The sequence below is a fragment of the Typopeltis vanoorti genome, chromosome 26 (genome assembly GCF_054136105.1).
Source record: "Typopeltis vanoorti isolate ZY-2024b chromosome 26, IOZ_Tvanoo_1.0, whole genome shotgun sequence".
Classification (NCBI taxonomy): Eukaryota; Metazoa; Arthropoda; class Arachnida; order Uropygi; family Thelyphonidae; genus Typopeltis; species Typopeltis vanoorti.
Window position 1 is genome coordinate 28,864,628 of NC_143574.1, and position 24,060 is coordinate 28,888,687.

At 36.4% G+C, this 24,060-nt stretch overlaps 1 protein-coding gene and 1 non-coding gene across 2 annotated transcripts in view; one reads left to right on the forward strand and one right to left on the reverse strand.

The window, feature by feature from the left end:
* CCAP (Crustacean cardioactive peptide) overlaps window positions 1–16,606 on the reverse strand; it is a 35,446-nt gene extending 18,840 nt beyond the window's left edge. Inside the window, exons 1-2 of the mRNA XM_090414860.1 lie at window positions 16,515–16,606; window positions 5,548–5,645 (exon numbers count right to left, since the gene is read on the reverse strand). Coding sequence (XP_090270986.1) covers window positions 5,548–5,622 — 75 coding nt within the window. The 5' untranslated portion in view covers window positions 5,623–5,645; window positions 16,515–16,606. The remainder of the gene's footprint in view (window positions 1–5,547; window positions 5,646–16,514) is intronic.
* On the forward strand, window positions 8,638–8,711 carry TRNAI-AAU (transfer RNA isoleucine (anticodon AAU)). Its single transcript has one exon. It is a non-coding gene; the product is annotated as a tRNA-Ile (tRNA).
* Window positions 16,607–24,060: the final 7,454 nt, after the last annotated feature.

A 24,060-nucleotide genomic window follows, 5' to 3' on the forward strand; every position in this document is an offset into this window, starting at 1 on the left:
GATGCAGGCAGCTGGTCACTTTTGTACGATAATGCACCATCTCATCGTTCGAACATTGTGAGATCGTTTTTGAGCAAAAACCAAGGTTGTGTGTTGGATCACGCGCCGTATTCACCTGATTTAGCACCCTGTGACTTCTTTCTCTCCCCCCGACTTTATTTGCCGATGAAAGGAAAGCGAATACGACACCATTGAAAACTTCAAACGGCGGTAACCACGACCCTCAACAGTATCCCAAAATCCGATATAAAAAACTCATTTAACGAATTAATTGACCGTGCCAAACGCTGTATGGAAGCTGAGGGAGAGTAAATTGATTGCAATAAATGATTTGAATAATTATAATTGGCTATGTTTTATTTTCTATCAAAAGCTCGTTTTCTTTTTGGACAGAGGGTGTATTCAAATTATATTTTCATATTTTAATAATTCAACAGTCATAATATCCGTTAATGTTAAGTTTTAAAACACCATTATTTGTCCTTCCCATTCAAAATATCTCGTTAGGTTGGGAACACAGGCGTACCTTTTCTGTACTCTTGTGCCAATTATAAAAACATATTAATATAACTGGCCTGCAAATAAGCGAAAACATTTGTACACTCATACTGTAGGTTCCTATGAACAGCACTACCCTTTTTTGAAAGGAATAGGAAACCGAGTGCCATCGTCGACTCTTTCCCTTACTACAGAAGTAACAGATAAATTCTAGGAGGTTTTGATATTATAATTTCTTGCATTTCCACCCACTTTAGTGCTCAACAATACAGCCTAATAAGCAGTCAATAAAACTAACCCAAGAATTCATGCTGTTAGTGGCAGTCTCCTAGTAACGAGAAACGTGTCCTGTTTAAACCCAGATTAACCATCTTTGGAATGCTAGAGTTATGTAGCTAGTTAGTTATCTAGCTAAGCGGATATGTAAACGTACTAGACAGAGATAAGTCTACCAGGAGGTAATTTATTCCTAGATGGTCCATTGCATACAATGCGTATATTACATGCAGCTTCCAAGTACTGATTAACATTTCCATTTCCAATTTGTATCAATATTCATATCACATTTATATTTTACGTACATATTTCCGACCTTTACATCCATATTTATATTTTTATATATACGTATATTTACACTATATAATTCATATAATATCAGTAATTTATGTTACTTTACAACGACTGGTAGTCGATGTTATTGGCAAATTTAATTAATACTGAGTAATACTTTTCGATAAGTCTGTTTTGACACTGGCCACTTGTCTCCGGAAGTGATGACGTGTTGCATTAAGGGTATCCAGATGGAGTCCAATAGCTGACAGTCGTAAAGCATGTGGTGAACAGTCTGTTGAAGGTGTGAACTACAAATACATGATGGTGATTCCAGGATATGGAATCTGTGTAAGTAATGTCTTAGTTTTCCATGTCCCGTAAGTAGCGTGGTTAAACCTGAAGAGATGAGATTTATTTTCAGCCGGAGTCTGCTTCTGTCTTTCGTCAAGAATTCTTTTGTTGTTGATCCGTTTTTAGATTCTTTCTATTCTTCTTCCCAAAAATTTAGGGTTTTTTTCTTCTGCAAGTGTTTTCATAGCTGATTTCGAATACTTTTGGTAACATGTTTCTAGCCATTCGTTTCTAGCTGCTTCTTTAGCCAGCTGATCCGCTCTCTCGTTTCCTTCTACCCCAGTATGCGCCCTCACCAGCAGAATTTGATTTCCCATCCCTCTAGACTGAGATTCCAAACCAGCTTTCTTGTCCTAACGCTATATGGTTGTTCTGGTTTTTTATTCCGTCTATAGTGCTTCTACTATCCCTGTAAATTGTTGCTGTCTTTTGCTGAGATGTGTTGAGTTCTAACTCCCGGAGATATAGAAGGGACTGAACTATAGCAAGTTGTTCTGCTTGGTTGTTGGAACAGAGAGGATGCAGTGTTCTTGTATAAAGACTGCCTGTTGTATGCAATGAAAGAACAACCGACCTTCCCTTCGGTTTTGCTTCCGTCAGTGTATATTTGAAAATCATCGGTTTCGGAGCTTTCCTTCTCCTTAATATATGTTCTCTTTGCTGGGGGAGGCAACCTACTGTAGTGAAGCAAGCGTTCGTAGTAATTTCGATCGATGTTGAAACTTTCATTATATCTTCCCAAAGTGAAGTCATATAAAAAAAATAATTCTTGTATTTTCAGGCAGATTGGTGTTAGACCAACAATGCCAGCTGCCTCGAAGATATTGTCCTTTAATTATTCGTAAGGCTATAAGGCGTTGAACTCTGTTTAACTTTTCTTGGTTTTTTCTGTGATTTTAGTGCTTCTTTCTAAGCTGGTGCAGTGTAATATATCATTGGTAGTATGCCTTGTCTTAAGGTTTTTACGAACCATTAAGATTCTTAGCTATGGAGTGGGAGACGAAAAAACCGAGTTTCCTGATGAAAAAATCCCCGTATATGAGACCGACTAACTTACCTTTAGTCGAAAGAGACCAGATAAAGGTTCCTCAGGTCTTAGACGGGAATCGAAGCCAGGTCTTCCCGAACAAACGGCTTCGTCTATACCGACTGAGGCTCTGTCATTGGTTGTATAGCTCTTATACATCTATTGCTTTCAACACTGGGCCTAATCCCTAGTTTATCTTTGCTGACTTGCCAGAAGGTTTACTATTTGTAAGATTTTGCTTTTTTCGGCAATATATGAGATGTGGTTGACGAAGTTAAATTTGTCTATGGTTACTCCTGGGTATTTTAGCTCACTGGCTACCTCGAGAACTTCTCCGTTTAGGAAGATCGTTAGAGGTGGTTTTGATTTTTTTTCGTGAGCTGTGGAGATCTCTAGGTGCTATTGGAGGTATCTTTCTCATCGGACTTCGCAATTTTAAAGAGTTCTTCGTTGGTCGTTACTTCTAACTGTAAGTCGTCGTGTCGCTGAATCATTATCCTCGCATCATCGGCGAAAGCTATGACTTTTGTTTCAGTAGTGAAAGTAAGTCTTAACAGCGAGTCGTACTGGATGTTTCAGAGGCCTGGTCCACACCAGGAGCCTTATGGACAGTCACGTTTGACTTCTTTCGTTACAGCTGTGGTTTTCAATGTCAGGGTTATGTCTGTAAAATAATTTTTTGTAAGACAGATTAGATTTTGGAGACATTTTAATTAACGCTCTTAGGAGTATATCGCTGGTTATTCCGTCCTCTCCATAGGTTTTCCTTGGATCCATCGATCTTCATATTGATTCGACTTCATTAGAAGTAATGCCATCGTCGGTAGGAGTATCTACGTCTGTTTTCATTCTCAATCTGTAAGTTTTGTAGATTTTTTTCTCTGTTGATTCTTCGTCATCAGGAATAAATTTGTTTATCATATGAAGTGTTTTCGAAAAGTAACGTAACAGATTTTTTTTTTCTTAATAATGATGAATGGGAATCAGATAAAACGCGATGGACAGATAGACCTGTTAATAACGTTAAAAAAAACTGTCATTGCAGTTTAGCAGTACTGTTGCCTCACAGCTAATTCCAGTTGCAAGTTGAGGATACCGTGTTAGTGTGGTCCAATAGGGGCGTCCATTATGTTATTCGTTTTTTGCAAACTAAAAGGGCTTCACCAATTGACATTCACTGTGAACTGGTTGCTGTGTATGGTGAAAGGTGATGTCAAAGAAGCAAGCGCATTTTTGGTGCAATGAATTTAAAGCAGGTCCGTGGTGACATTGAAGATCGATATCGGGCGGGCAAGACTTCATCGAACAAGACAGAAGATAACATTTCACGCATTACGGGCATCGTGCTGGAAGACCGGAGAGTGAAACTGGGTGAAACTGCATAAGTGGTGAATTTGAGTAAGTCCATCGTTTACGAAGTTGTTCACGATGTCCTTGGTGCAGCCCTACGACAGAGGGGGAACCCTTCTGTCATGCCGACACTAGACCTGACCTGAGTTTTCGCTCCCTCATACATCTCCTTCACCAACCTCACGTACTTCTCCGACACCCCCTTCTTCCTCATACACCTCCATACCTCCTGCCTGATCACTCTGTCGTATGCCTTTTCCAAGTCTATAAACACCATGTGCAACTCCACTCGCATCATTTCAAAACGTAAAAGGAATTTTAACATGGCGAAGAAGTCAATGTTATATATTTGCTTTATACGGAAACTGTCCTCATGTATACACGTAAGAAGTTTGTGGGTAAAATGTGTAATTTTACCTTTTAAAAGAGAGCATATGTGGATCAGATATCAGCTTTTGACATTATTAAGTGAGCCACCCCATTAGAAAAAGTTTCTCAAGTATTCCTATTATAATTACGTTTCTATAAAGGCAACTTATCTGGCCATTACAGACTATTAAGCCTAACGTGTAAGGGGAAGATGATATTACTACAAGCTGGTGGAAAGTCATCAGGGCTACGGGAGTGCTCTGAATGCAATGATGAGACAGTTTTATCATCGCCATTTCTTTTATCATCTGTAATGTATTAAGTCGTCTAAAGAGGCTTTAGCATCGGTTACAAATAGTCTTACTGCCAACTCCTCCGAATAGATACATGAAGGAGCTCTGTGCGCCACATTTGAACCAAGGACGTCTTTATTCAATTGTTCTGTTTGCAAAGGGTATGACAAAATGCAAGTGTACTATTATTTAAAGTTTTTATAGCTTGCAAACATATGCGCAAACGGAAAAACTTAAGTAACTAAAATATCGAAGAACGTTTTTTAACTTGGGTATACTATGTTAAAGATACCAAGCAATTTTATAAGCTAGGTTTTAATCGTTTTTCCCAAGTAAGTCAAGTTTGCGCCTGAACGTAGTTCAAGTCTCAGGCAACTCGTGGTAAAGGTGGAGTAAGTTCTGATCACTTTCCTTTGTATTTACCCCTAATGCAAAGCACATCCTCTTACGGAGATGTATGATGCTATGCATTAAAGGCAAGGGCCACTACCCAGACCGGTTTCAACCTTTATTGAGGTCTCGTCAGTGGGAGCCAGACCCAAAAATTCCAAGGTTGAAGTAATTTTATATACACTTGGTTTTAATCCTATTTCCCAAGTGAGCAAACAGACAAGCAAGTTTTTTGAGTCTGGTTTCGACCTTTATTGAGGAGACCTCAATAAAGATCGAAACCGGTCTGGGTAGTGGCCCTTGCCTTTAATGCATAGCATCATACATCTCCGCAAGGGGATGTGCTTTGCATTAGGGGTAAATACTAAGGAAAGTGATCGGAGCTTATTCCACCTTTATCACGAGTTGCCTCAGATTTGAACTACGTTCTCTGTGCTTGTCAGCTGTGTCTGTAAATTGTATTTACAGACACAGCTGATTGCGTAATAAATCATAAAGATACATAAAATCTATTTAACTCGATGTTATTAATTACACTGTTTTCCAGTTACTGGAAACAGTCTGTACTTTGATGGCAAAGTTTTTCATCGCAAACAGACAAATTTGCCATAAGAACACGCGCAGTTTATAAACAAATATTCAAATAGGATACTGTCAATGAATTTCTGTTACATACTTGAATACGATAATCATATAAAAGCATATATTTTGACTTACCCTGGTTCCGGAGGAAGTGTTTAAGATGGCAATACAGAAAAGGACGGTTAGCGAAACTCCAACAGATGTCCTCATCGCTGTCTCTGCTTAGAATTAACCTAAAATGATACCAACTCTTGCTCATAAATGAAGTATCATAAACATGTCAATTTATTATTATTTTTTTAAAATATTCTTCTTCAAGTAGTCCTTGTACGACAGCGTATGATCGTATATCAAAGCCACAAACTTTGTTTTGGAATCAGCTACTTGATAGAGTCTCGTACACTTCGGCATTAAAATAATCTTTAATCTTAAAGATATTTTATTACTTTAAAGGATTATCCAGAAAATAATTATGTGGCTAATGAGGACGTAAAAATGAATTTGATGGCTTGTTTCGTCAGAGTTAATCGCGTATGATCTAGGTGTTAGGGTAATACATTTACTAAAGAAACATAATGAAAATAGCAAAATGATAGCATATACTTGTAGGCTATGTAGTTTGGCAATAAAAGTGTGAATCGGTCAAAGAAGAATGGAAATTTTGGGATGATGTTCCAAAATATTCGGAAAGCAAGCAGTCTTCACTTTTCAACATCGATAAGATTGAGTGCGTTCCCAAGTTTCCTAATCCTCACCAGTATTTATTTTTCTCTAGATACTCTCCAGTATTCGACGGTCAATTTTGTTGATTTGCTGATGAAGTTCCTTTGCTCTGTGACTGGAATCCAACCTGAAAGATTTTTCTTCTACAGACCAGCATCACGTAGGTTACCACAAGGCTACGTAGGATGATATCTTGATATTAATTGCAGCCTAAGTGGCCCAGCGGATAATCTCCACTCTCCAAATGATAACATACGGATTCAAATTCTGATGTATGAGACCACCACGCTTATTGGAAGCATGAAGGGGATTGAAAAAAGTAAATACCACAGTACCAATGTACTATAGATTTAAATCTCTCGAGGGCGACTCCACCTGCCCATGAAATTACTCTAGACTAATGTAGAATTAATACAGCATACATAATTAATACATGTTTGAATTGTCATGAGTCTTTTTAGTGAGTTTCAATTCACCTGAGAGGGATGATGGTGGGGCTACCACCTTAAGGTCCTCAAGTTTGCCCTCCAGAGTTAGAAGTTAGGATAATGAAGGTTATAGTATCGTGTCCTCTTCTATAGATGTTAATAGAGGAGATGTAAGATGGATCAAGACGAAGAACAATATAGGAAAGAAGTACGGCTAACAGTACTTAGGCCATACTTAGCTCAGGTACCCCGGGTGTGCCTAGCCCATACTAGCAATTGCAAGTCCCTGGGGGAGATCTTAAGATAAAATCTTAGAGGGTAAGAAATAGGGGACGACCAAGAAGAAGATGGACTGAGTTCGGAACGAGCCACTTGGCCTAGAACCTGGATAGGAAGAAGAAGATGATGATGAATATTTTAACAAGTTTTGCATACCATTTTAACATAGAATTATCTGATGATTTTATAGGTTAGAGAGATGATCAAATTGCTGTGTAGATGAGCACGTAGTTGACTTCTAAAATCGTGAAGATTTTAATGAATAAGTAAGTGCTTTTTTTATTAAATTTGTTTTTTTCAAATGCAGAAGTATTCTCTTCGCCCTAAGCCAACGTTTTAAAACTGCGTAGCTTTTAAGCAAGATGGGAAAGTGTGGGTGGGTGGAGGTAGACGTGGGAGGTACGCTACATAATGTAAACATGTGTGCAAGGATTTCTAGCAAACTCAAGCAGTCATGAAAGATTTTAGATTATATGAAAACATAAAGACATATTGAAGGAAGGCAAACGTACCTTCTTGGAAAATGCAAGCTAATTAAAAGCCTTATATGCTGTTTAGTAGAATGGAAGCAATTAATAGATGCATTCTTCCTGTGGAAGAAATATTATCCACAGATTTTGTCCATTGGATGATTATTATAGGTCCACAATAGATCAATGATTATAACTTTACAGTATGGGTAGATCTTACCCTGGGAGTATTCAGTATTGAAACGGGTAATTCTTCTCTCAGTGATGAGACCTTTAGTGATTGTCATTGATGTTGTTGTCTATGTGATGCTGTGTATACGATCATGCTAGTTTCAATGATTAACTGTTGTTGCTTACCATTTTGGGAGGCTTTTATAACACTCACATTATTACTGACAACCTCGAACATGTGTTTGAGGTCTCTTACATGTTTTCAGTTTATATCGATTTAAAGAAAACAAATACAGGTAATCCTCGTATAACGCGATACTTATACAACGCGATTTCGATATAACACTGTCTACAAATTATAGTAACCGTTTATCTTTTCATATATTTTTCATCGGCGACTTAAAAATCATATTTTTTTATGTTTATTAAATTTGCATCTGCCCGTATCGCGCATGTAGTTATAAGTAGCGAATTTATATTAGAGGAAATACCCCTTAGCACGCATGTAGGTCAATTGTTTACCGTATAAAGTGTATTATTGAAATTTGCCTTCGATTTTTGCCAGGAAAGCGAATTAAAAATCATAAATGTGTTAATATCAAGGTAAGCACTTTATTTTCTGGTGAGTTACATACAATATGTAATGTTTTTTTTATATAAAAAATTAATTTTTATAGTAATGGCCACTTAGAGGACTTTTGCGATATGGTTGAAAACGAAATTAGCGCATTAATTGATGGGGAAACAGATTTAAATGAGGGGGAACTGGTACAATTGATAGATGACGTCGAACCAAATGGCAGGGAAAGTCCTGTCGAAGATTCTGATTGCGATGAATCCGTTAAAGAAATTAGCAGAAGGATTGGACTTGGCAAGAAAGTTATTTTATGGAAAATTCACGAGACAATTGGATATTTGTTTAGCTCCGTATTATGAACTTAATAAAAAATGCAGCATAGTGGTAAGCAAGGTCTTATTACTGACTTCTTGATAACTAAACCAGCCGAAGTATGCAATGAGAATTATACAAATGATGTCCAAGAGATATCAACTGATGACGACGTCCGGCCACTCGTAAATAAAGAACATCTACGAAACGTTAGTTTTGATGACAGTGATGACGATTAAAATATGCACTGTATGTGTATATGTGTGGCCTGTTAGCTCAGTTGGTTAGAGCGTCGTGCTAATAACGCGAAGGTCGCGGGTTCGATCCCCTCACAGGCCAGTTAAATTTTTTTGAAAGCCTGTGTAACTCAGTAGAAGTGGCGTTTGCACTCTACAGCACTTGACCGCACGAAGAAAGGATTTGGTGGTTCAAATCTCATCGCCGACTGGGGGAACTTTTTCTAAGCCTTTTTTCGGCCGGTTCCCGAGTTAGTCGATCTCTGGCACGAGCTAGCGGGTTTTTTCTCCCGGAAACTCGGGTTTTTCGTCTCGTAAACTCAAGAAAATCGACCGTAGAACCCACACTATTTTCAGACATTAAAAATATTGTGTTAGGGTTAGAGACCACGAGATGGCGGCACTAGCTTACCGCCTTCTTCACTGCGTACCGATGAATCAGTGATAGCCTTAAGCCAGCTATCTCTCTGATTGGCTACCAGTGGAGATTGAACTGCCCACTCAGTCTCCAAAAATTAGATAGGGTAAACGACCCCGCCTACTCCCTATAAGGGAACAACATAGGCATTAGCTGATTTTTTTTTAAAAAACATTTATGCATTATATGCAATGAAGTTTAAGTACAACTTATAATTTTTTATAATTTTATACTATGTATTTGTTTCATAGTTCATGTTTTCTTAACTTACGTGAATTAAATAACAATATATTTTTGTTGAATATGTCATTGTTTATATAATAATAATAAAAAAAAACGATTTCGGAACCTAACCCTACTTAACGCGATTTATATAACGCGGCATTTCTTTGGAACCTAACATCCGAGTTATACGAGGGTTACCTATACTTTAACAATATTTCATATTAACTGGTTGTAGTATGCCAATCAACGTTTCATTCAGTATCATCAGGTACGAAAGATAAGAAAAATTAATGAACTAAATTAGCAGATACTTAATGGAGATAACCAGCATTATATGGTGTTATACCCATACTGGATATAAAATTGCAGACAGTTTTATATCGAGTTCGAGATTGACAGCACTACGAAGATACAAAATTCTAAATATTAGTTCTGTTCTTGAAGCCACTGGTAAGTCGCAGTTAAGTCAAACTCCGAATGGATATAAAATTAGTTTTCTTTCCGGAGTTGTGACCTATCAGGAACAACATCTATAGAGATGCGCGGACTACTTCAAGTGATCATCGAATTCTTATTTCCCAAATGCAGACAGTCTTTTATTTTTATCAACTAGGAAACTAATCCCTTAATTTAACTAATTGTCTGAATTGTAACAGTTAAAATCCGTTCCTTTATTTTCCCCCAAAGAGAATGATTAATGAAACAGTAAAAGGAGATTGAAAAGTGGAAGTACTTAAATATTCAAGAGCTTCTTTGATGTTTAAATTCCAATGGTAAGAAAGGGACATGACAAAAAAAAATCGTTCTCCAATTAACGCGATTTCATTTACGTTTTGGTTCAAACAAGTGAAATCAACTGCTTTGATGAGCATCACAAAAAGATTCGAATTCCGATTGCTTACATTTACACATTTCAAGTCTTTATTCACTAAATCATATTTTCGCAAACGCATACATAAAGCAGTCCCTTTGAAGCCCCAGTAAATCCGCAATCCTCTTATCTTTGTTTATTGGCTCAAATACTTTGCTACCAGTATTGTTACATAGTTGGATGACGCTCTAAGTTGCAACCATGCGCTTGATATCCAGATTCAGTGCACAAGATAATCAGCATAAACCTGGCGTTATTACTGGTAAGGTGGTGATCTTTTAAGGTAACCTTCTATGACAATGTGGACTCACTTGGGATCTTTTAGAGTGAAGAAATGTTTAGCTTGTGTATCGCTCCGACAACACTTAATCCAGATACCCTAAAGACCTTGTTAAGCCTGGCAGAAGAAGTGACAAGCAAATATTGTGTTGATAATGAAGGTAAAGCTGTTATCAACACACTAAAAGGGTTTGAGAACAGTTAATACTTGTCCCTAAGTCGAGGTTGATCGCGAGCCTCTTAGGTTGACATCGTATTTCGCTTTCCCAATGATGTGCATTGGGAAAACGAAAGATAAAACAAGATCAACATGAAACTAAATTCAATGTGAATCTCAATGGAGAAAACAGGGCACTGTTGAAGTACAAATGACCCGATGCTCCCAATGGAAACTGTCTCGAGATGTGTAAAATATTTCTTTATAGGCCAATGTAAACAAAAGTGTTGTTTACATTGTTCTATAAAGTACTGACGAGTCTAAGAATTTTACCTTTCGAAAAACTAACTCCCAAGCCAAATGGACTTTACTCAGCATCTCCAAAATGAATTCTTAATAAAAGTCGCCGATGAGAAAGAACGAATGTGCTAGGAAAGCTTTGTTAGGGAAAAACACCTCACCTCTGCAGGCATACCAATCTCTATACAGAAAAACCACTTTAGTTACAGCTAGAACTTCGTTCTCATACTCGCTTATCACTGTGACAATCAAAACAGGGCTATACGTAAAGCTGCTGAGAGAGAGAGAGAATGCTCACGTCCCAGACAAATGATATCTTGATTATCAGTGATGATAAATGAAGCGTAGAAACGAGTTGGCTATACTTCTACGTCAAGCGTCACTCTTTGCCATAGCTCTTTCTTAAAAAGAAAAAGAAAAAAAATAACTTAAGCCAACATCGTCTCCAGTTCCTCAGCATCCAATTCTACCGAACAAGTTTTGATGTTTACAAAATCTCTCAAGGAGTACTTCCGACTTCTATCGTAATAAAACAAGCGGAGATGAAAATTGAAAGCCTGTGCAACTGTGCTATCATGATGCAGTAGGAAGAGGTTCTCTCTCTGTCTGTCTTTCCTTCCCGTGTTGCATTGCATATAGCCACAGACGTGAGCGATCTTGACTGGATTAAAATGTGGAAAATAATTTGGGTAAATATTGTGCTATAAATTTCGTGTTGACGTCACGTGCCATTGCAATATCCCCCAGGTTCTTCTCAGATGAAATATTTGACGGCCAAAGAAAGTTTGGGCATGTTTGTTAAGACAGAGCAACGACTTACAGTTTTATTCCAAGTTTTTTTTTGTTATCTTTCCATTAATTATTAGTTCACAGAGCTGTTTTTGAGCTATCAGAGGTAGCTCAAAAACAGCGAATATTAAAACACTGCAAAAAACCGAAAAACCGATTATCTGTTCAAAAAATAAAAAATACGAAAATTCAGTGAAAAGTAGTAGGGACAAGAATTTCTTTTTTTTTTTTTTTAAATTTTCTTCAATACACTACAGCAGTCATAAATTATCAAGCATTTAGAACGACGATGTGAAAAATATGCAATTTTCTATGTGAGGCTGATATGCAGTTCGACTGATGCAAACCACTGGTACCACTTACACGCCAAACGCACAATTCTAGACTATTGGTGATTTATGAGTGTTATTACACCTTTCCCTCCATACTAGTGCTTTATTAATGTCTTAACTAATCCTAACTTTATCCGTATGTGTTCTACTGGAGACGAAGAGTTTCAAAAAATAAAAATAAATAAAAAATAAAACATGAATCTCATGGTGCCACCTTTTGGTCAAGGAGTAAGGCATCTTTTAATTATATCTATTTACATTCATAATCTTATAATTGCTGAAAAATATAAATCGTCTATGAATTTGCTGTTGATTCACGGTATACATTTTCTTATTCTGATAAGTGCCGTATGTAGGTAACTACATAAGTTATACACCCTCTGTCCAAAAAGAAACCGAACTTTTGATAGAAAATAAAACACAGGCCAATTATAATTATTCAAATCATTTATTTCAATCAATATACGCTCTCTCAGCTTTGATGCAGCGTTTGGCACGGTCAATTAATTCGTTAAATGAGTTTTTTTTTTTATCGGTTTTTGGGATACTGTTGAGGGTCGTGGTTACTGCCGCTTGAAGGTTTTCAGTGGTGTCGTATTGCTTTCCTTTCATCGGCAAATGAAGTTGGGGGAAGAGATAGAAGTCAGGGGGTGCTAAATCAGGTGAATACGGCGAGTGATCGAACACACAAACTTGGTTTTTGCTCAAAAACTGTCTCACAATGTTCGAACGATGAGATGGTGCAAATCGCGAATTCAATTCACGAAGGCCCAAACTCTCGGTCGAAATGTTGTGCACAGTTGATTTTGGAATCCCCAATTCATCTTCAATCAATCTCACGAACGATTTCGGGTTTTCTTTGATGAAATCACGCACTTTTTGGATGTTAACTTCGCTCAGTCCAGTTTTTGGACGGCCCGGCTTTTCGTCGTCCTCAAGCGTCTCACGACCACTTTGAAATCGCTTAAACCACTCGTAAACTTGAGTACGGGATAAGCATTCATCACTGTATGCTTTTTGAAGCATTTGATGCGTTTCGGTAAAACTTTTACCAAGTTTAACACAAAAGTCAATCGCAGCTCTGTTTGAAACTCATTTTCCGACCGTTCGTCAAAACACAGTCACTCTTGGCACTATAACTCGGCTTCTAATGAAACAAATGTCATAAACAGTTGACACAACACTAATGAAGGTTGCCACTTTCGACAACAAGAAGATACAACAGGTGGCGCCGCTAGTTTCTTCTATTTTCTAAAAAGTTCGGTTTCTTTTTGGACAGAGGGGGTATAATATGCTTATATATAGAAGCATATTATACCCCTTGCTGTACTATGCAATAATCATTAATTATTCTACATTACTGAATCTTTGAGATAACCAATGAGCTCTCCCTTATTTCAAATGCATTCTTTGCACTGAAAATAATGCAATATATTTGGTACTTGCAGAGAACTGAATATTAACATCACGACTAGTAAACAGTATTACGATTTGTGTGCTGAAAGAGGGATCATCGGTATTTATTATTCCAATGTTTTTATCAAATTGTTCTCATTTAAATCGACAACATCCCTAATCATATTTCTGTGAACACTGTAGAGATTGCTCGTATTCTCTGAGTGCCTTCTAATATTTGTTTTGCTGCATAAATAATAAATATGCATTTTTCTTAACATTGTCAACACTCTCATACACCTTTTCCCATTTCAACAAGATTAGATCAAGCGATCCCGTGTCATGTACGTAGAATTTGATTTATCCTATACCGCTGAAATCAGTTCACTTTTCCGTCTAGTTCAGGGATGCTCGTACTACATTACCGTTATGCGATATTAGCTTATTAGCGGACGTATTGAGGAACACAGTCGTGTGGTGTAAGGAGAAGAGGAGGAGAAAATGATGGAGGAAATCAAGCGTGAAGAGATTATAGCAAAAGCCTTCATTTATTAAGGTATCTATAGGAGGGGCTACAAGGATGCGTTGTTATTAGGGGTTATTTGTTCGGGGGGGGGACGCTACGGGACACCTTTAGTGGGTAATCGGAAGGGAATTTACAGAGTTTGCTAGAAACTGGTTAACAATTGGCTTTTTGACAAATAACTTGAATATAATGATGTATATTATTGGCGTAAATTATGGAAATACGAAGACAAAATTGGCTAGCGACTATCCACTACCACTGCTACTGGTGGCGCTTTGCACATAATGGTGAAATCAAACCCGGACAATTTCTCCTTATGACTGGTAAGTTCGTAGGAGGAAATAGTAGAAATCAGACACCTCAAATGCTATTTTGAATGGCGACAATAGCCAAAGATTTGAACAAACAGAACAGCGAGGGAAATGTGCGCGCTTTTGCGTCTAAGTTCCGTGAAAAATTGTAGAATAAAGAAACGTGTTTGCAAGAGTCCAGTTTCAAAGAGGCATTGAAGTCATCGGGGAGACGAGTTGTTTGATGTTTAAAGTTAAAAAAGCGAACGACGAGAAGGAGGGTGAGAGAGAGATTCTGTAAACAGACAGGAGAACTCAGCAGAGACGGTTTTGGATCTTTGCAATCAAATTAATTGGCTCAAGGCGCTAACAACACTTGCCAGACATCACGAAAAGGTAGATTATTCTGTGAAAACGACTGTTATTAGTGCTTTTCTGCAATTGAGATGTCAGATCTTAAGAAGAACGAAGAGAATCGCCTCAAGTATTTAAACAGATCTAGGAAAGGCACCTTTTGAACTTAGCTGTTATTAAAATCCTGTCCTACTAATATTAGCTCTCATTGGCGTTTTTCTTAAGACAACACAAATGAAAAAATGTCAGATCAGTTCACAGTAACATTTCAACACCAAATAACGTTTTTATGTACAAGAAATTTCGGGTTTGACACGTGATAACAAAAAAAAGATTAAAAAAAGAACGCGTATAACTAAAAAAAAAATTATTTCGTTTAGTTTTAATTTTTTATTGCATTTATTATTATAATTCTCAGTAGTTTCGAATGGCTGACTACTTTTATCAGTAGATGGCAGTGCATGTGTACAAAACAATGACTTAAGTAGCAGCGCCATCTAAGTATATTTAGAAAATAACAAAGATATCCAAATAATAAATAATCGGAAACTAATAAAAAAAAAAATTCAACACCAAATAAAGTTTTTATGTACAAGAAATTTCGGGTTTGACAGGTGATGACTAAAAAGAAACTGATTGAAAAAAGAATGCGTATAACTAAAAAAAAAATATATTATTTCGTTTAGTTTTAAATTTTTATTGCATTTATTATTATAATTCTTAGTAGTTTCGAATGGCTGACTACTTTTATCAGTAGATGGCAGTGCATGTGTACAAAACAATGACTTAAATAGCAGCGCCATCTAAGTATATTTAGAAAATAAAGATATCCAAAAAATTAATATTCAGAAACTAATAAAAAAACAAAAAATTTAATGAAAATTTATAAGACTGCATTTTTATTATTTTATTGATTTTATCGCTCTTTATTATAAAGAATAATAAAAAGTAATTATACGTGGAGTTTAACTTATAATTATTTTTTTCGCAAGAAGGTAGCAATCTCATTAACGTGTTGTACACAACCGGGAGACTCGGCAATGACAGGGTGTCCGAAGAACACCTATGTCGGACACTCTATTAACTCGCCAATATCCGCTCCCCGGAATGTCTTAAGTGTGTCAGAAATCGCCGAAGATGCTGAGATAGTTGATTTGCTCTTCCATGTCGGTAATTGTCTTAGGTGTGCAGAAGACTTCACATCAACGTCTTGCTGTCATGATAATACGATTGTCAACTTGGGTCAAGACATCGACAGCCGATGTCGGCAAGAATTAACAAAGAAAACGCGTTTAGCCGCACTCCTGGAGGGGGCTCCGTAACTTAATTTGGGAAGCGCTTGTTCGCGAACACGATGCGTGGAGAAAGGCGAGCTACGATAACTACATTGACGGCGCAAACCACCCTTTCAATTGAAGGCAAGTTAACTAGTGGTTAAACACTGTCAACTCTTCTCTCCAAGTAAAATAAGCGTCGCATACGGTCAACATCCCCGAGAAGTCGACAAGCGTAAGCTATTGAATACAAAAGATGGGATTGAACTACTTCGAGGGTCAGTCCTTGAAAGAAATTGCCCTAAAACTTTCGTCAGGATGACACTGTGTACCCCTACGTCTATGACAGTATTAGCACTGGTTAAACAATGAAATATTCGAAGGTTAAAAAACTTCCACTGTAGTACTTAAGTCTAGCAAATTGGAAAGAGATAAGTTTTTATTGTATTAAATGCAAGTGGAGAGCCTCTAGAAAAAGGAGTCCTTATCAGACCAAAACTAAACAATTTCGACAATCGACTAATTAAAAGAACGATGGTCAATATTGACTTAACATACACGAAGCTCAAGTATAAAATAAAAGAAAATAATAAAAAAAACCTCGCTTACTTGCTACTTAATAATAGATATCACAAGTCTATACGACAATGGATAAGCTGTCAAGTTTGAGTAAACGAAAAAACAGATCACACTTACAAAAACCATTTGTTGTTGTGAGGCCAAAAGTATCACGTAGCTTGTATTTCGAAAAACATTATTCACTGGTAGACAGTCACCTGACATGTTAGGATGGTACAGAGGGAACTATTGATTATTCTTTTCTTAATACTTACTGAAAAATTTCTTCCTGGGATGCTTCTGACCTTAGATAATGATAAAAAAAATGGAAATTCCAGTAATTATTTTAAGCAGAAAATTTTTCGATTTTTTAATGTGTTTTTATTATTATATTTTGCTGCTGATTCCTTTTATGCTGCTGCACTAAAGTAGTTCAATCTCCAATCAAAATCTTTCAAAAGAAATATACAATTGCCTTTTTTTTTATTAACAAAATAAACAGCATACAGATATTGTACTAAATTGATTTCAGATGCATTTGCGATCTACGCATGCGTTGCCTGTTGCCCAGATTTCCTTGTCTGGTTGGTAATAGTATCATTTAGATATTATATCTCTTTATAGATAGGTAGGAAATAATTATAAAATATTCTACGAGCAAACAAGAATAAAAAAAAATTAATTTCAGATATACAAATATTCAAACAGGTAAAAAATCACTTTCAATTTTCTTTCAAAGAACACATTCCCGAGGCCTTTGTGTTCGAGCAATCAAAAATATTTTTTAAGGAAAAAAAAACATAAAGACAAACTTAACAATATATTGCAGTCGTAGTATTTTTTTCTATTGGCATAAGATTTGTTTACATGGATTTTTTATACATTAAAGAACACTGAAGACGTTTTTTTTGACATATTTTTTTTCTCTTCTAGGTATGATCTTTATTAAAATGCAAAGGTTATATCTTGAGGCCCTAATATGTAATCAATACACGTATGTACGGTATATAATCATATATAAAAAAAGAAAGGCGATGGTATGAGTTTAATTGAATTACCAAATTCCATATTTTAAAAGCAATGTGCCTAGCAAAAAATACATTGCAGTAAAAAGGTTTAGTTTTTAAAATGGTTAGTAGGATTGGATAAGTACAATTCAAACAACGATGCAGGAGCTTTTAGTTTAATGTATTGCCTCCAGCAGTACCATCACTATGATCTACAAAAACATTTGATGGCAAGAAAATGCGCCACCCAGTATTCTCCTAATACCATTAGCTGCAGTATAATAGTGTGTATCTTGGCCTGTTTTCGAGAGAGCATTATTATTTCAAAAGTAAAAAGTCAAGAAAAAAATCCGCTTTTCAAACGATTTTTTTTTAATCTTTTAGTTGAATTGAAGATTTTCCTTTTCCTATACAGAATTTAAGCTATTTTTTTTTCCACTGAAGGACTCTAAATAAATATAAATTTTTCTTTTGACATGTTGCTCTAAATATACACCCTCGTTCCAAAAAAGAAACCCAACTTTTCCAAAATAGAAGAAACTAGTAGCGCCACCTGTTGTATCTTTTTGTTGTCGAAGGCGGCATCCTTCATTAGTGTTGTGTCAACTGTTTATTATTATTATTATTATTATTATTATTATTATTATTATTATTATTATTATTATTCCTGATACCTCCAAGGAGTCCAAAGACTCATCGCTGGAGGACACCTACAACTGTCTCAACCACTACATCGAACCTCTACTACGAATCATCTCTATCAACGCCATCTACCGCCCACTTCCACCACCACAACTAGTATTTTTTGTCTGTAAATTGCGTGTGTTCTGAAGGTTCTATATTGCGTGTGTTCTATAGTCCCAAGATTGGCAGTGTGTTTTGACGAACGGTCGGAAAATGAGTTTCAAACAGAGAGCTGCGATTGACTTTTGTATTAAACTTGGCAAAAGTTTTATGGAAACGCATCAAATGCTTCACAAAGCATACGATGATGAATGCTTATCCCGTACTCAAGTTTACGAGTGGTTTAAGCGATTTCAAAGTGGTCGTGAGACGCTCGAGGACGACGAAAAGCCGGGCCGTCCAAAAATTGGACTGAGCGAAGTTAACATCCAAAAAGTGCGTGATTTCATCAAAGAAAACCATACAATGTCCGTGAGATTGATTGAAGATAAAATGGGGATTCCGAAATCAATTGTGCACAACTTTTTGACTGAGTTTGGGCCTTCGTAAATTGAATTCGCGATTTATTCCCTACAAGTTGACTGACTACCAAAAAATGTATCGAACACTGCAAGGATCTCATTAATACCGCTCGTAAGGACTCAAACTTCCTTGAATCGATCGTAACTGGTGACGAAACGTGGTGTTTTGAGTATGAGTCCGAAACAAAGCGCCAGAGTGTTGAGTGGAGATCACCAGAAGAGGGCATCCGAAAAAAAAGTCGCTTGGAGAAGCCAAAAGTAAAGACAATGCTGATTTGTTTCTACGATTAAAAGGGTAATTTCCACAAAGAATTCGTTCCGCCTGACCAAACGGTCAATGGTGAGTTTTATCTCGAAGTTTTGAAGCGATTGATAGCGAGAATTCGTCGCTTACGGCATGAATATTGTGATGCAGGCTGCTGGTCACTTTTGCACGATAATGCACCATCTCATGGTTCGAACATTGTGAGACAGTTTTTGAGCAAAAACCAAGTTTGTGTGTTGGATCACTCACCGTATTCACCTGATTTTGCACCCTGTGACTTCTTTCTCTCCCCCCGACTTTATTTGCCGATGAAAGGAAAGCGATACGACACCATTGAAAACGTTCAAGCGGCAGTACCCACGAGCCTCAACAGTATCCCAAAAAAACGATATAAAAAACTCATTTAACGAATTAATTGACTGGCAAACGCTGTATCGAAGCTGAGGGAGAGTATGTTGATTGAAACAAATGATTTGAATAATTATAATTGGCCTGTGTTTTATTTTCTATCAAAAGTTCGGTTTCTTTTTGGACAGAGGGTATATTATAAAGAAAGGAATAATAAAGATTGTTAGAATGAATATTACTGCACACAAATGGGTAGGGGAGATTGAACTCTGTTATATGGAAAACTCAGTCCAGTGGTGACAACATGGAAACTTCATTGAATTTTCTAGTTGTAAAAACATTAGAGTTACCCTAGCTGGTAACTTATCTACGTTGGTATTGAGTGAGTACAAGTGTGTAGGAAATTTTCTAAGAAAAGCTGAAACCTTCCGTCGAAACTTTTGAAATGTTCAAAATACTATTTGAATGAGGACTGATGACACAAATCAGAAATTAAAGAAACCAATAACTCACATTATAGTGTGTGGAGATTTAGCTCAATAACAAATTATTATTACTTTCTACTTTCCACCATGAGACATGTCCACCTAGTATGGCAACGAAACGAACTCCAATAAATAATTTATATTCAGGAATAAATAAATTCATATTTATTCCAAAATATAAATGGATGAGGAGAAAACTGAAGCACAGAAAACAGTCTCGTGGCCACAGTTTGAGACAATAGATAGCAGGTGACCTGCTTACTGACTGTGGCCAACCCGATCTCATAGGCTTGCATTCATTCTCTCTTTTACTCATCTCTCACCCGTTCTCGTTTTGATTTTTATTATAAGTAAATCCAATAACGCTAAAACAGTTATGGTCATAGATAGCTCTATATGTTTTGGAAACTAATCGGGGGACAGTTTAATCTCCACTGTCAGCCAATAAGAGATAGCTGGTGCAAGGCAATCGCTAACTATAAATAGCATCCGGTGAAGAGAGGAAGACGAGTGGCACCATCTCGTGGTCCCTAACCCTAAGGCAGTATATTAATCTCTGAAGCAATACGGGTTCTATAGTCGACTTTCAGGCAGTTTAGGAAGAAAAAACCCACTTGTCCATGCCAGAGGTCGACTAACTCAAGAACAGGTCGAAGAAAGGCTTAGAAAAGGTTCTTTTAATCGGTGACCAGACTCGAACTTAAAGTGATCCTTCTTTGGATGGCCTAGCGCTATGGATGCAAACGCCAATTCCAGAGGGCTACACAGGCCTATTGTTTTTATTATTATTTATTTCTTCCAAACATATTTATACACAGAAACGTATAATATTGACACGTTCAACATTCAACGCTGTCAAATTAAATAATCCTTATATATAAATTTTAACTTACCTATAATCTATCCATTACAACTATCCTTAAAGTTACATAAATTCGCCTCTTCTATAACCCAATGATCACGAACCATTCCACATATATTCTACTAAAAATGAAAAATGAACTTTATATATTTATTATAACTCTCTTCTTCATTATCTTTTCATTATGTCCTCTGGTGAAGCTTGGTTCCCCACAGCATTAGACTCCTGATTCTCTTATAGATATTTTAAGTAACTTATAAATTTTTATTGAGTCTCTTCTCCGTCTCCTGATAGATAAATTCAAATTACAAAAAGAAATAACCAGCCGATTCTCGTTAAATGTCACGAACAATATTTCCACGTACAGTATTTGATCTTACATAAGATTCAACACTGAACTCTGTGGTGCCTTGCTCCTAACCACCGGTCTCTTTTAAGGTTTTAATCTTCTCCACCATGCAGATTTTCTCCTTGAGCAGTTCACAGTGTTCATATACCAGGGGTGGCCAACTACGCGTCCTTTTGGAGCCAAAATAATTCTGGTAAGACTTAGAAGAGTCGCAACCTTTGACCAATGCGATGGTAGGAGTAAGTGAGTGTGCGTATGGCCAGGTGGTGGTGGAGATGCAAACGCTATGCATGCCAGCCACAACACGTTGCTTACAATTTATTAAATCTAAATAGAGATCTGTTTTAAATGATGAACATTTGAACGAGCTTGTAAGAACTGCTTTGACTAATTCCACACCTACTTTTAAGGAGCTTACTAAGAAAATGAATACAAGGAAGGCCTCTACTAGTAAATAACTAACTAAAATTATTGTGTGTCGATTTTAAAATTATTCTAATCGTTGGTGTATACATTTACAAAATACTTATTAAACTCTTTGGCCACAATACTAGGAATCACATACAGTTAAGGTGCATGATTACAATAGAATCTCAATACGCGAGCAGTAGCGTGTAATAAAATAAAATTAAAATATAATCACAGTTCGATAATGCATTAACTGCTTTGGGCAATAATTTCTTTGTTTATTTACGACATGTTTAAAGAATTACTGCGCTAAGTGCGCCACCTAGCGCACTAATAAAGCGCCCCCTCACCTACACACTTAATTCCTAAATCATTTCTTTGTTTATTTACGAAATGTTTAAAGAATTACTGCGCTAGGTGCGCCACCTAGCGCACTAATAAAGCGCCCCCTCACCTACATCTATTTAATTCCAAAATCATTTGTTTGTTAGCAGCGATCTCGGAAATTATTTACGTAAAAGCAAAATTGATCTTATCTAATAAGAGTTCTGTTTTTTTTTTTTTTTAATTTAATCCCAGACAAGCAAAAACAATTAAGGAAACAGCGAATTCAATAACAAATGTTTTTTTTTTATCGTTCAGGTATGTAAGGTGCACTTTTAAAATTTAAACCTTACAGCATGTTTACGCATTTGCTTTCTTGACATTTTGTTGCCATCAGGAAACTCATAAAAAATTCGTATGTGGATGAAGAAGCCAAACGGTTGCTCGTTGACATCAATAAATAATTGGAATGAGAATAACTGTTAATTCAGCTACATTAGAAATTCGATTGAAGTAAAACTTGTGCTCCCCTATGGCATTTTCATTAGCGTAACACAGAAAAATGGAATGTGTCACTCCCACACATCACAATTCAAATGCATTTGGCCGATCGGTTAAAGTATCATCTACTACTCATCAATTATATTGTGAAAGTCAATCTGGATGTAGGATTATGTGTTCAAAATGTAATTAGATCCTTTGGAGTGTATTTATGTGCATAAAACCTAACAAAAGTATACTTGAAAGTTTTTGAATTAACCCGAACGTCATGTGAAGTGAAATTTATATGTTTAATCTCCATAAAAAGTGGTTTTATCACTTCTTGAGATCATAGAATACACACATGTTCAAATTAATACCTGCAAAGCATAATATTTGAATTACAAACTGACTGCGGAAACGAAAAACATCAGGTTTGTTTAAAACATGAATTCTTTGTATGCTGGGTTCGTTAATTTATTTTCTCAGCAACAGGAAAAAAATAAAGGGAAAACAAATGAAAATTTACATTTCGTTATTAATATTTTTTTATTTACTTTTTGAAAACATTGAAGAACTTCAAGAAAAATGAGCTACGTTTGCGTTGGCACTTCAAGTCTCTCTGTAATCATAATTCTTGTCCACTTTTCATCCACGCAACATCTTAAGTATGTTGTTTTAATACGGCGCTGATGAAGTTGCAGAAGCATCACGTGATTAGTTTAAGTCAAGCACCGATGCTTGACTTTAACATCGGTATAGAGATGTAACAAAAGTAAGAAAAAAAAAGTTTTACCCCAAACGTTTGAACTGTAAACATCATAAATGTTTCGTACAAGTAGTCCACAAGAACATCGAAAATTCATCCTTCAGTATCAAAGACTTGAGTTCGAAAGTATCAAGTCATCCCTGAATGGCATGGTAATATTATAAGCATTCTTAAAATAACACGATGGAATATAAATTAAATAAATTCCATAATGCCTTTTATTTCCAGCGGGAGTAGAAACTCTTTTAACCCTAGCTTGTCTTTTTGGAGATTTGTGGGTAACCAGACTCTATCATTAATCGGGATTTCAGACTATCAATGAATCATGATTTACATGGGAAAGATTACAATAGTAATCTTCTGGAGGTCTAGAGATATGGAATTAACCCTCTTTCTATAGAATCATACAGTGCATAGCTAAATACAAACTGTAAAAAACAGCGAAGATACGAAGAAATAAGTTGCTTAAAATATATCGGAGTTTTGGACTTTTGTTTTAAGTCTTCTTGCATAATTTCATCGCTCCCAACTTGCCTAAGACACAGATCTAGGTTCAAAAAACGTCAGCACCTCTGTTGGGAATAGAGGCATAGAAAATTCTTAGACAGAGATGACACGATGTTTAATTTTATGGAGGATGTAAAATCCAAAACAGGTATTGATCCGCATAGCTATTAACAATTCATTAGACCTAATACTTGGTGGTAGGAGGTTAGCGTATTTCAGCATGTACGGTTTTTACAAAACTCACCATTTTTAATACTACTTCTTAATACTTTCATAATTTAACCAGTTTAATACGGTATATATTTGGCAAATGTAATTTAGAAATATCAGCTTTTAATTCTCCACTATTCTTTGTATTCTTTCCTTCTGTACCATGAGGTCTCCTGTCTATATTCTTGTTGGTAAACCAAATATTTATCTAACAAAAATTCATTTGCAAGCCTCCATTATAATCTCCATTCTACCGTATTGTTTCCAATGATTCGTTTAGTTTGATTCCTGTCAATAAACCCTTTTTTGTTGATGTGTTTGATAGGTTTGGTCACTTCAGCAGCAATGACGTCAATAGTTGTGAAGAGATTCCCCAGGAGAGTGTGCTTAGGGAACAGATCGAAGTCTGGAGGACTCGTGTTAGGACTGTTATGAGAGAGGTTGAGGAAGCAAGTACTCTTTCGT